The sequence below is a fragment of the Cherax quadricarinatus genome, chromosome 8 (assembly GCF_038502225.1).
Source record: "Cherax quadricarinatus isolate ZL_2023a chromosome 8, ASM3850222v1, whole genome shotgun sequence".
Taxonomy (NCBI): domain Eukaryota; kingdom Metazoa; phylum Arthropoda; class Malacostraca; order Decapoda; family Parastacidae; genus Cherax; species Cherax quadricarinatus.
The window spans coordinates 42739971-42754752 of NC_091299.1; the positions used below are offsets into that span (position 1 = coordinate 42739971).

Below are 14782 nucleotides of genomic sequence, written 5' to 3' on the forward strand. Positions count from 1 at the left end.
AACCTCATCTATAAATATATTAAACAACCATGGTGACATCACACATCCTTGTCTAAGGCCTACTTTTTCTGGGAAATAATTTCCCTCTTTCCTACATACTCTAACTTGAGCCTCACTATCCTCGTAAAAGCTCTTCACTGCTTTCAGTAACCTACCTCCTACACCATACACCTGCAACATCTGCCACATTGCTCCCCTATCCACCCCCCTGTCATACGCCTTTTCCAAATCCCTAAATGCCACAAAGACCTCTTTAGCCTTATCTAAATACTGTTCACTTATATGTTTCACTCTAAACACCTGGTCCACACACCCCCTACCTTTCCTAAACCCTCCTTGTTCATCTGCTATCCTATTCTCCGTCTTACTCGTATTTTTTTTTTTTTATTATCACACTGGCCGATTCCCACCACGGCAGGGTGGCCCGAAAAAGAAAAACTTTCACCATCATTCACTACATCACTGTCTTGCCAGAAGGGTGCTTTACACTACAGTTTTTAAACTGCAACATTAACACCCCTCCTTCAGAGTGCAGGCACTGTACTTCCCATCTCCAGGACTCAAGTCCGGCCTGCCGGTTTCCCTGAATCCCTTCATAAATGTTACTTTGCTCACACTCCAACAGCACGTCAAGTATTAAAAACCGTTTGTCTCCATTCACTCCTATCAAACACGCTCACGCATGCCTCCTGGAAGTCCAAGCCCCTCGCACACAAAACCTCCTTTACCCCCTCCCTCCAACCTTTCCTAGGCCGACCCCTACCCCGCCTTCCTTCCACTACAGACTGATACACTCTTGAAGTCATTCTATTTCGCTCCATTCTCTCTACATGTCCGAACCACCTCAACAACCCTTCCTCAGCCCTCTGGACAACAGTTTTGGTAATCCCGCACCTCTTCCTAACTTCCAAACTATGAATTCTCTGCATTATATTCACACCACACATTGCCCTCAGACATGACATCTCCACTGCCTCCAGCCTTCTCCTCGCTGCAACATTCATCACCCACGCTTCACACCCATATAAGAGCATTGGTAAAACTATACTCTCATACATTCCCCTCTTTGCCTCCAAGGACAAAGTTCTTTGTCTCCACAGACTCCTAAGTGCACCACTCACTCTTTTTCCCTCATCAATTCTATGATTCACCTCATCTTTCATAGACCCATCCGCTGACACGTCCACTCCCAAATATCTGAATACGTTCACCTCCTCCATACTCTCTCCCTCCAATCTGATATCCAATCTTTCATCATCTAATCTTTTTGTTATCCTCATAACCTTACTCTTTCCTGTATTCACCTTTAATTTTCTTCTTTTGCGCACCCTACCAAATTCATCCACCAATCTCTGCAACTTCTCTTCAGAATCTCCCAAGAGCACAGTGTCATCAGCAAAGAGCAGCTGTGACAACTCCCACTTTGTGTGGGATTCTTTATCTTTTAACTCCACGCCTCTTGCCAAGACCCTCACATTTACTTCTCTTACAACCCCATCTATAAATATATTAAACAACCACGGTGACATCACACATCCTTGTCTAAGGCCTACTTTTACTGGGAAAAAATTTCCCTCTTTCCTACATACTCTAACTTGAGCCTCACTATCCTCGTAAAAACTCTTCACTGCTTTCAGTAACCTACCTCCTACACCATACACTTGCAACATCTGCCACATTGCCCCCCTATCCACCCTGTCATATGCCTTTTCCAAATCCATAAATGCCACAAAGACCTCTTTAGCCTTATCTAAATACTGTTCACTTACTCTTAATTCTTTCAATAATAACTCTACCATACACTTTACCAGGTATACTCTACAGACTTATCCCCCTATAATTTTTGCACTCTGTTTTGTCCCCTTTGCCTTTATACAAAGGAACTATGCATGCTCTCTGCCAATCCCTAGGTACCTTACCCTCTTCCATACATTTATTAAATTATTGCACCAACCACTCCAAAACTATATCCCCACCTGCTTTTAACATTTCTATCTTTATCCCATCAATCCCGGCTGCCTTACCCCCTTTCATTTTACCTACTGCCTCACAAACTTCCCCTACACTCACAACTGGCTCTTCCTCACTCCTCCAAGATGTTATTCCTCCTTGCCCTATACACAAAATCACAGCTTCCCTATCTTCATCAACATTTAACAATTCCTCAAAATATTCCCTCCATCTTCCCAATACCTCTAACTCTCCATTTAATAACTCTCCTCTCCTATTTTTAACTGACAAATCCATTTGTTCTCTAGGCTTCCTTAACTTGTTAATCTCACTCCAAAACTTTTTCTTATTTTCAACAAAATTTGTTGATAACATCTCACCCACTCTCTCATTTGCTCTCTTTTTACATTGCTTCACCACTCTCTTAACCTCTCTCTTTTTCTCCATATACTCTTCCCTCCTTGCATCACTTCTACTTTGTAAAAACTTCTCATATGCTAACTTTTTCTCCCTTACTACTGTCTCTACATCATCATTCCACCAATCGCTCCTCTTCCCTCCCGCACCCACTTTCCTGTAACCACAAACTTCTGCTGAACACTCTAACACTACATTTTTAAGCCTACCCCATACCTCTTCGACCTCATTGCCTATGCTCTCATTAGCCCATCTATCCTCCAATAGCTGTTTATATCTTACCCTAACTGCCTCCTCTTTTAGTTTATAAACATTCACCTCTTTCTTCCCTGATGCTTCTATTCTCCTTGTATCCCATCTACCTTTTACTCTCAGTGTAGCTACAACTAGAAAGTGATCTGATATATCTGTGGCCCCTCTATTAACATGTACATCCTGAAGTCTACTCAACAGTCTTTTATCTACCAATACATAATCCAACAAACTACTGTCATTTCGCCCTACATCATATCTCGTATACTTATTTATCCTCTTTTTCTTAAAATATGTATTACCTATAACTATACAAAGTTCAATCAAAGGGCTCCCATTATCATTTACACCTGGCACCCCAAACTTACCTACCACACCCTTTCTAAAAGTTTCTCCTACTTTAGCATTCAGGTCCCCTACCACAATTACTCTCTCACTTGGTTCAAAGGCTCCTATACATTTACTTAACATCTCCCAAAATCTCTCTCTCTCTTCATTCCTCTCTTCTCCAGGTGCATACACGCTTATTATGACCCATTTTTCACATCCAACCTTTACTTTAATCCACATAATTCTTGAATTTACACATTCATATTATCTTTTCTCCTTCCATAACTGATCCTTCAACATTACTGCTACCCCTTCCTTTGCTCTAACTCTCTCAGATACTCCAGATTTAATCCCATTTATTTCCCCCCACCGAAACTCCCCTACCCCCTTCAGCTTTGTTTCGCTTAGGGCCAGGACATCCAACTTCTTTTCATTCATAACGTCAGCAATCATCTGTTTCTTGTCATCCGCACTACATCCATGTGCATTCAAGCATCCCAGTTTTATAAAGTTTTTCTTCTTCTCTTTTTTAGTAAATGTCTACAGGAGAAGGGGTTACTAGCCCATTGCTCCCGGCATTTTAGTCGCCTCATACGACACGTATGGCTTACGAAGGAAAGATTCTTTTCTACTTCCCCATGGACAATAGAAGAAATAAAGAAGAACAAGGGCTATTTAGAAAAAGGAGAAAAACCTAGATGTATGTATATATATATGCATGTGCATGTCTGTGAAGTGTGACCAAAGTGCAAGTAGGAGTAACAAGGTATCCCTGTTATCTAGCGTGTTTATGAGACAGAAAAAGAAACCATGTTATAAATAATAATAATACATATTATTAACATTTATTATTATTATTAATATGTATGTTATTAACCCCTTTCAAGGTCCGTCCCGTAGATCTAGGGCTTTACATTCAGGGTCCAAACCGTAGATCTACGTCATGAGCTCAGCTCACTCTGATAAACTGTGAGTGGTACATTTGGGCCTAGATATGAGAGAATACATCTATGTGGTATGTGTGCACCACATAAAACAGATCCTGCAGCACACTGTGTATAATGAGAGAAAAAAAACTGAAATCATGATTTTTCGATTAAAACAGCAACTTCGCAGTGTTTTTTCGTATGTTTTTTATAGATGTATTTGCGGTTTCTTTGTCTCATTTGATAGAATGGAAGACATATTACAGAAACGGAGATGATTTTGATTGGTTTTAGCACTGGAAATGGCTTGAAACTGAGCTCAAAGTAGCAGAAATGTTAAATTTTTGCCGATATTCAAGAGTAAACAAACGACCTCACACGTCTAATACATGCCAGCTGGTGGGTCTAATATGCATTCACAAATATGGTGATGATATTTATACAATTATTACAGTATTGCATAAGAGTAAATCTTCTATTTTTTGGTGTGAATAAAAATTCATTATTTGAATAAAAAATCAAAATGGAATTTATTTGTAAAGCCTCAAAACGTAACTAATGAACAGAGGAAATGTTAGTTTAGTTCCAGGAATACCTACACTGTTTATTCTGGACCCTATTTTGAAATTGGAATATTTTGAACTTTGTGTTAAATTGGCCAAATTAACAATTTCTGATCACTAATTTGTAGTTGAAACAGTTGACTTAGCGATTTCTTGTGCTCAATCGATAGAGTCGAAGTAATACTAGTGAAATAGCTAAGAATTTGGTTGACTGGAATAATGTAATTAGCCTAAAATGGGAGTCAAAGTCGGCAAAATCGCCGATTCGTAAATATCGCTGACACATTAAAATTCGCAAGAGCATAATTTCATCAATTTTCCATCAAATTTCGTACTTTTTGTTTTATTACCTTCACAAAAAGATTCTCTACCATTTCATAAGAAAAAATAACAATTTTTTTTTTTTTAAATTCTTGGACACTGGGGCACCACCTCAGATTTGGGCCTTGGACCCTGAAGGGGTTAAATACCACTGCCTCACCCACTGCCTCAACCACTGCCTCAACCGCTGTCTCACCCACTGCCTCACCCATTGCCTCAACTGCTGCCTCGCCCACTGCCTCAACTGCTGCCTCGCCCACTGCCTCACCCACTGCCTCAACCGCTGTCTCACCCACTGCCTCGCCCACTGCCTCACCTACTGCCTCACCCACTGCCTCACCCACTGCCTCACCTACTGCCTCAACCACTTCCTCAACCACTTCCTCTACCACTCCAGTCGCACTCAATCTACAAGCACCAAACACAATGAATTATTGTGAAATGTTTGGAAGGGCACAGAGACTAATGTTCACTCCAGCATAAACAAAGCCACACTGACGATGTGTCAACCACTCCCTTGCGTTTTTGTACAATTTCCTTCTTCAATTCTATCGCATTTATTATTATTATTATTACTATTGTTATTATTAGCAGTAGCAGAAATGTTTGATTATTTGCTGTGTTCAAGAGTAAACACATGATGTCACCGTCCAATACCTGTCCAAATAGCCATTCCAATATGCAGTCATGAATGGGTTTACATTATTTATACTGTAGTTTAATAGCAAATAATGAACAAACAAAACACTCGCCACACTGGTGGGAGGGCTGGCTGCCAGTTGCAGAGGTCAGAGGGACGGTAGTAGGGACTCACAGGTGGCGGGAAACTTAAATATGATTTGGCGGTTGGGAATTTGGAGGCTGGAAATTTGGCAGTTGGGAATACGCAAATGTGTGAAGCCCGCGAAAGTTGAAAACGCGAATGTTGAGGGAGACCTGTATATATATTGTAGGTAGTAGGTTGGTAGACAGCACCTGCCCAGGAAGGTACTACCATCCTGCCAAGTGAGTGTAAAACGAAAGCCTGTAATTGTTTTACATGATGGTAGGATTGCTGGTGTCCTTTTTTCTGTTTCATAAACATGCAAGATTTCAGGTACATCTTGCTACTTCTACTTACACTTAGGTCACACTACACATACATGTACAAGCATATATATACACACACCCCTTTGGGTTTTCTTCTATTTTCTTTCTAGTTCTTGTTCTTGTTTATTTCCTCTTACCTCCATGGGGAAGTGGAACAGAATTCTTCCTCCGTAAGCCATGCGTGTTGTAAGAGGCGACTAAAATGCCGGGAGCAAGAGGCTAGTAACCCCTTCTCCTGTATATATTACTAAATGTAAAAGGAGAAACTTTTGTTTTTCCTTTTGGGCCACCCTGCCTCGGTGGGATACGGCTGGTGTGTTGAAAGAAGAAAGAAATGTATGAAAGAGGGGAAGGTACCTAGGGATTGGCAGAGAGCATGTATAGTCCCTTTATATAAAGGAAAGGGGGCAAAAGAGATTGTAAAAATTATAGAGGAATAAGTTTACCGAGTATACCAGGAAAAGTATACGGTAGGGTTATAATTGAAAGAATTAGATGTAAGACAGAATGTAGGATTGCGGATGAGCAAGGAGGTTTCAGAGTGGGTAGGGGATGTGTAGATCAAGTGTTTACATTGTAGCATATATGTGAATAGTATTTAGATAAAGGTAGGGAAGTTTTTATTGCATTTATGGATTTAGAAAAGGCATATGATAGAGTGGATAGGGGAGCAGTGTGGCAGATGTTGCAAGTATATGGAATAGGTGGTAAGTTACTAAATGCTGTTAAGAGTTTTTATGAGGATAGTGAGGCTCAGGTTAGGGTGCGTAGAAGAGAGGGAGACTACTTCCCAGCAAGAGTAGGTCTTAGAAAGGGATGTGTAATGTCACTATGGTTGTTTAATATATATATAGATGGGATTGTAAAAGAAGTAAATGCTAGGGTGTTCAGGAGAGGGGTGGGATTAAATTATAGGGAATTAAATACAACATGGGAATTGACATAGTTGCTTTTTGCTGATGATACTGTGCTTATGGATGATTCTAAAGAAAAATTGCAAAGGTTAGTGGATGAGTTTGGGTGTATGTAAAGGTAGAAAGTTGAAAGTGAACATAGAAAAGAGTAAGGTGATGAGGGTATCAAATGATTTAGATAAAGAAAAATTGGATATTAAATTGGGGAGGAGGACTATGGAAGAAGTGAATGTTTTCAGATACTTGGGAGTTGATCATAGAATTGATGAGGGAAAAAAGGTGAGTGGTGCATTGAGGTATATGTGGAGACAAAAAAAACGTTATCTATGGAGGCAAAGAATGTATGAAAGTATAGTAGTACCAACACACTTGTGTGGGTGTGAAGCTTGGGTTGTGACTGCAGCAGTGAGGAGGCAGTTGGAGGCAGTGGAGATATCCTGTCTAAGGGCAATGTGTGGTGTAAATATTATGCAGAAAATTCGGAGTGTGGAAATTAGGAGAAGGTGTGGAGTTAATAAAAGTATTAGTCAGAGGACTGAAGAGGGTTTGTTGAGGTGGTTTGGTCATTTAGAGAGAATGAATCAAAGTAGAATGACATGGAGAGCATATAAATCTGTAGGGGAAGGAAGGCGGGGTAGGGGTCGTCCTCGAAAAGGTTGGAAGGAAGGGGTAAGGGAGGTTTTGTGGGCGAGGGGCTTGGACTTCCAGCAAGCATGCATGAGCATGTTCTATAGGAGTGAATGGAGACGAATGGTATTTGGGACCTGACGATCTGTTGGAGTGTGAGCAGGGTAATATTTAGTGAAGGGATTCAGGGAAACTGGTTATTTTTGTATAGCCGGACTTGAGTCCTGGAAATGGGAAGTACAATGCCTGCACTCTAAAGGAGGGGTTCGGGATATTAGCAGTTTGGAGGGATATGTTGTGTATCTTTATACGTATATGCTTCTAAATTGTTGTGTTCTGAGCACCTCTGCAAAAACAGTGATTATGTTTGAGTGAGGTGAAAGTGTTGAATGATGATGAAAGTATTTTCTTTTTGGGGATTTTCTTTCTTTTTGGGTCACCCTGCCTCGGTGGGAGACGGCTGACTTGTTAAAAAAAAAAAAAAATATTGTCCTCTTAGTAATTACTATGGAACCCTGGGTTTCGGCCGTAATCCGTTCCAGGAGCTAGGCCTAAAGTCGAAACGGTCTAAGGTCGAAGCAATATTTCCCATGAGAAATAATGTAAATATAATTAATCTGTTCCAGACCCCCAAAAATATTCACAAAAAATACATTTTTTTGAAGAATATAGTTTTACATACACAAAACAGTTATAAATACATATACTGTAGTACTTAAATGAGTAATGAAATAGATAAATATTTAAATAAACATTTAAAATCACATTTACGTACCTTTATTGAAAACTCTTGTTGGCGTCTGGAAAATAGGGAAGAGGAGAGAGGGAGGACTTATTACTGTTTGGAACGGGAATCCCCCTGAACCACTGCCTCCACCACTGCCCCAACCACTTCCCTAATCACTGCCTCAACTACTGCCTCCAACACTGCCTCAACCACTGTCTCAACCATTGTCTCAACCACTGTCTCAATTACTGCCTCCACCACTGTGACACACTGCCTCATATTTTTGTACAATTTCTTCACTTCTATGGTGTTTCTCACTTTCTTAACCAAAGGGCTGCTGCTTCGAAGTTTCTTTGGGCCCATTGTTAATTATGTAGCAATTGCATTCAAACAACAAGCACAAAACACAATGAATTATATTGTGAAATGTTTGGATGAGTGCACAGGGTAATGCTCACTCAAGGATAAACAAGCAGCTAGGCTGACTCACAACACCTGCGTGGGCAGGCGCAGGCAGGCAGACAGGTCTGGTACATGGGCTGAAACATGGGGCACAGTGTGAAACTCGGGACAAAATTTAGCCGAAAAAAGCGGTCTAAACTCGAAGCCACCGATACTCATGGTGGCTGAAACTCAGGGTTCCACTGTATAAGTTAAATACAGTATTTTTGGCTTTTGGTTTTTCTTTTGCCTGTAATAGTTGGGCTCTTTCACTCAATATTATGGGAAGTGTTAAGTTTTTTAGTGATTCCTGTACTTCATATGATTTTCATTCCAGGTATGTCGAATAGCATATGAAATAATGCAAAGCATTCATCCAGATGCCTCTAGTTACTACAGATCCTTAGATGATATATACTACTATGGTGGCCAGAATGCTCACAACCAGAGGGCTCGATTTATTCACACACCACAAAGGTAAATTTGACATTGTTGTAATAATATAATTCAGTTGACATTATCATTTTTGAATATTGATTTGACAACTTTTTTGCTTGTTTTTTGACAATGAAGAACAGTTGCAGGCTACAGTCAGTTATGGGGGTTAGAAATTCAAGTGTATTAACTGTAAAATAGTATAGTGATGAGTAATATTTAACAGTTCATTGTAGTGATGTGGGGTACTTAACACTACTGTAGTGATGCAAAGTACTTAACACTACTGTATTGATGTGGAGTACCGAACACTTGACTCACGAAATCATAGTGACAAACAAACCATACCACAGGTGGGGCTTGAACCCACTGTCAGAGTGTCGTAAAACTCCAGATTGACGCATTATCCACTGATGGGGACTGGGAACAAAATTGGCACCCTGCTGCCAATCCCGGATGTAGTCTGCTGGTGGGTACTGGATATTGACAGGTGGTTGTGGTTGTGCAGGTTGTGATGTGTGGTTGGTTGAGGGTGGCCTTTGTTGTGGATGTGCTGAGTCAGTGGCATGGCTACCAGCCTGGGGTGCTGCTGGTGCCACATGACGCATGGCACTACCACCATCTGATGCTGCATGTATATTATCCATCCCAATTGTAGCAATATCATCATCATTTTCACTATCTGTTCCTGGTGCAGGGCCATGGGATGTACTCCAAGATGTACTCCTTTCCCTTGGAATAACATATGGCACACTACCAGAATGCATGTAGCGTCGTATAAATTGACGCTTCACTGGAGAATATTCCTCTTCACTGTCGCTTATGAAATTGTCATCAAGTACTTCCAAATCCCAATCACTATCATCAACACTGATCATATCCGAGTCCTGGAATCCCATTTCAGTAGTCCTTGTTTACTATGCCTTGCGGTAAGAATTATCTCACTCCCCGGCAAATTTGGGACTCTTCTCTTCCCAAGTGATAGATCTAACACAGATGGAAGTGTCAGTGAAGATGAATTTTATGGTGTTGAGGAGTTTGTGACCTAAAGCAATGCCCAGGATACCAGAAACAGATAGTGAAAAGGGAAGGCAGCTTGGATGTTGGGGAAGGCAGCATGGGTGGTGGGGAAGGCAGCTTGGATAGTGGGGAAGACAGCATAAATGGTGGGGAAGATGGTGTGTGTGGTTGGGAAGATGGTGTGTAAGTAAGTTTATTCAGGTATACATGAATACATTTACATAGATTATCATACATAGCAGCATGTGTAGAGAACCTAGGATAAGCCAAAAGAGTCAGATATACTTATTTCCAGCATGGGTGTTGGGGAAGACGGTGCGGGTGTTGGGGAAGGCAGCGTGGGTGGTGGGGAAGACAGTGTGAGTGTGGAATGCAGCGTGGGTGGTGGAGAAGACGGTGTGAGTATGGAAGGCAGTGTGGGTTTGTGTAAACAAGTTATGTAAACATTATAATGATAACAATGTTTGTGCAGTTATTGTGTTGCATACAACGAGTGGATATACAGTGGACCCTCAACTAATGAAGGCATCATCTAATGATAAAATCAACTTATGAAGCGTTTCAGCATAAAAAATTTTCCCCGACCTACAAAAAAGAACTCGACTTACATCATTCGTCCCGAACACATCTATCTGGCCAGAGCGCCTCAGCTCAGCTAGTGTGCATTGTTTACAAGCCAGGGCAGATGGTTGCACATATACATTACGAGTGACGGCAAGAATAACATTTTCTCTAGTCCAACATAAGAGAAAATGTGTTAGTGGGGGTAACTGTAGAAAATTATTCCTTTCGTATGTAAGTTTATTCAGATACTGGAGGGCCCCACTTATACGGCGGGTTAGGTTCCAGGCTACCGCCATAAAGCGGAAACCGCCGTAAAGTGGAACACCCTTTTTTTCCACTTACAAATGCATACAAACACTAGATAACAAGTTTACACTAACATATATTATGTTAGCAATAGAACCAGGCATCAAAAAACAATAAAAAAGTACAATACACACATAGTGCACTCATTACTTACCTTAAAATATTTATAGTCTTAATCTAGGGTGAGACAAGCAGTGTTTATTGTAAGAAATCAAATGTGGTATGTATGGTAGTCAGCCAGGCTACCATACCAGGCCACCCCACCCACACATACTATTCTATGATATTTAAGCATCCCAGAGCGATAAAATGTATATACAGTTCACTCATTACTTACCTTAAAATATAGGGTGAGATGAGTAGTATTTATTGTAAAAAATAAAGTGTGGTATGTATGGTAGTCAGCCAGGCTACCATACCAGGCCAACCCACCCACACATACTATTCTATGATATTTAAGCATCCCAGAGCGATAAAATGTATATACAGTTCACTCATTACTTACCTTAAAATATAGGGTGAGATGAGTAGTATTTATTGTAAAAAATCAAGTGTGGTATGTATGGTAGTCAGCCAGGCTACCATACCAGAGAGAAAGAATGAGTGCATGAGAGAGGACAGGCGCAGAGTTATGTAAACAAACCAGGCGAAGGTAAGTTTTGTAAACAGTGTACACGTCTGGTTTGTGTACAAGTTACATTGTGTACAGGTTGTCTCTACATTGATACGGTAGAATAAATAAAGAAGAACACTCCCATTCTCATGTAACATCATTTTGAGAAGAAATGATGCTCTGAGTGAAGGCAATGGAAGTAAAAGTCACTCTGACTTTTTTGGGTTATCCTAGGTTCTCTACACATATGTTGTTATGTATTTATGTTATGTATCGTGTTTATTATATAATTTTGAAAAAAATATCATGGATGGATTAATGAAAATGTGTATATTAACGTAATATACAACATTTAATGATACACCGAGCTCAGACAGCGTAAACAAACAAACAAACTGAACAGGTTGTGGACGATCACTCGGTCAGGCGAAATAGACAGTATTAATACGTGTCCAGTTTTAGTTCATTCATGTACATTTGTAAGAGTTTGTGAAACTTTTACCTTATAATATTTTTATTATTATTATAATAATTAAATCACGAAACAAATACTCTTACACTGTGTACAAGTTAGTACAGAATTATAGCTATAAAGTGAAGGCATACGAAAGGAATATTTTTCTACAGTTATCCCTAGTAACAGGTGACGGGCTAGAGAAAACGTAATTCTTCCGACACTTCTACAAACCGTTTGGTAAACATCTCATATATATTTGTATAAATTTTTATACTGTGGGTGCATGTATCATGTTTGTGTGTTACATAATGTGTTTCTTATATAATTTTGAAAAAAATATCATAGATAGATTAAGGAAAATGTCTATATTAACGTAATATGCGACATTAATGCGCCCAAGAGATTATTATTATTACTATTATTATTATTATTATTATTATTATTATTAGTGATTTTAATGTGTACCTACATGCCAGCACAGTGTGTAAGTTTATTTAGGTACAGGTGTACACAAGTTTATCAAGTACAATACATATAAAATATACAATAACTTTAAAACACTTGAAATTTTGGAAAGTTTCCAGACATAATAAGGAGATGTGCTCAGGGAGAATGTAAACAAACTCGGTGGGCCGCTGTGACCGTATTAGAAAGACAGGTGGGGGGAGCCGTATAGCGAGTTTTGGTCATAATTTGAAATGTCCGTATTAGCGGAACGCCGTAAAGCGAAACGCCGTAAAGCGGGGCCCTGCTGTATACACAAATACAGTTACATAGATTATCATACATAACAGCATATGTGTAGAGAACCTGGGATAACCCAAAAAAAGTCAGACAGAGTGACTTATTTCCATTGCCTTCACTCAGAGTGTCATTTCTTCTAAAAATGGTGTTACATGAGAATGGGAGTGTTCTTCTTTATTTATTCTACCATATCAATGTAGAGACAACTTGTACACAATGTAACTTGTACACAAACCAGACGTGTACACTTTGTTTACAAAACTTATGTTCGCCTGGTTTGTTTACATAACTCTGCGCCTGTCCTCCCTCATGTACTCACTCTCTCTCTCTCTCATTTATTCATTTTACCTCCTTTACTCACCTCTGACCCTACATTAAGACAACAAATATTTTAAGGTAAGTAATGAATGAACTGTATATGCATTTTATCACTCTGAGATGCTTAAATATCATAGAATAGTATGTGTGGGTGGGGTGGTCTGGCTGGCTGCCATACATACTGCACTTGATTTCTTACAATAAATACTAATGGGGAAGTGGAAAATAATCTTTCCTCCGTAAGCCATGCATATCGTATGAGGCGATTAAAATGCCGGGAGCACTGGGCTAGTAACCCCATCTCCTGTAGACATTTACTAAAAAAGAGAAGAAAAACTTTATAAAACTGGGATGCTTGAATGTGCGTGGATGTAGTGTGGATGGCAAAAAACAGATGATTGCTGATGTTATGAATGAAAAGAAGTTGGATGTACTGGCCCTAAGCAAAACAAAGCTGAAGGGGGTAGGGGAGTTTCAGTGGGGGGAAATAAATGGGATTAAATCTGGAGTATCTGAGAGAGTTAGAGCAAAGGAAGGGGTAGCAGTAATGTTGAAGGATCAGTTATGGAAGGAGAAAAGAGAATGTGAATGTGTAAATTCAAGAATTATGTGGATTAAAGTAAAGGTTGGATGCGAAAAGTGGGTCATAATAAGAGTGTATGCACCTGGAGAAGAGAGGAATGTAGAGGAGAGAGAGAGAGATTTTGGGAGATGTTAAGTGAATGTATAGGAGCCTTTGAACCAAGTGAGAGAGTCATTGTGGTAGGGGATCTGAATGCTAAAGTAGGAGAAACTTTTAGAGAGGGTGTGGTAGGTAAGTTTGGGGTGCCAGGTGTAAATGATAATGGGAGCCCTTTGATTGAACTTTGTATAGAAAGGGGTTTAGTTATAGGTAATACATAATTTAAGAAAAAGAGGATAAATAAGTATACAAGATATGATGTAGGGCGAAATGACAGTAGTTTGTTGGATTATGTATTGGTAGATAAAAGACTGTTGAGTAGACTTCAGGATGTACATGTTTATAGAGGGGCCACAGATGTATCAGATCACTTTCTAGTTGTAGCTACACTGAGAGTAAAAGGTAGATGGGATACAAGGAGAATAGAAGCATCAGGGAAGAGAGGGGTGAAGGTTTATAAACTAAAAGAGGAGGCAGTTAGGGTAAGATATAAACAGCTATTGGAGGATAGATGGGCTAATGAGAGCATAGGAAATGAGGTCGAAGAGGTATGGGGTAAGTTTAAAAATGTAGTGTTAGAGTGTTCAGCAGAAGTTTATGGTTACAGGAAAGTGGGTGCGGGAGGGAAGAGGAGCGATTGGTGGAATGACGATGTAAAGAGACTAGTAAGGGAGAAAAAGTTAGCATATGAGAAGTTTTTACAAAGTAGAAGTGATGCAAGGAGGGAAGAGTATATGGAGAAAAAGGGAGAGGTTAAGAGAGTGGTGAAGCAATGTAAAAAGAGAGCAAATGAGAGAGTGGGTGAGATGTTATCAACAAATTTTGTTGAAAATAAGAAAAAGTTTTGGAGTGAGATTAACAAGTTAAGGAAGCCTAGAGAACAAATGGATTTGTCAGTTAAAAATAGGAGAGTAGAGTTATTAAATGGAGAGTTAGAGGTATTGGGAAGATGGAGGGAATATTTTGAGGAATTGTTAAATGTTGATGAAGATAGGGAAGTTGTGATTTTGTGTATAGGGCAAGGAGGAATAATATCTTGTAGGAGTGAGGAAGAGCCAGTTGTGAGTGTGGAGGAAGTTCGTGAGG

General features: G+C 39.8%; 1 protein-coding gene across 2 annotated transcripts in view; it reads left to right on the top strand.

Annotated features, from left to right (window-relative positions):
• Positions 1-14782, top strand: part of FucT6 (alpha-(1,6)-fucosyltransferase 8) — a 628228-nt gene that overhangs the window by 588450 nt on the left and 24996 nt on the right. For both annotated transcript variants that reach the window (XM_070083038.1, XM_070083039.1), the window contains exon 11: positions 8895-9034. In XM_070083038.1, coding sequence (XP_069939139.1) covers positions 8895-9034 — 140 coding nt within the window. The remainder of the gene's footprint in view (positions 1-8894; positions 9035-14782) is intronic.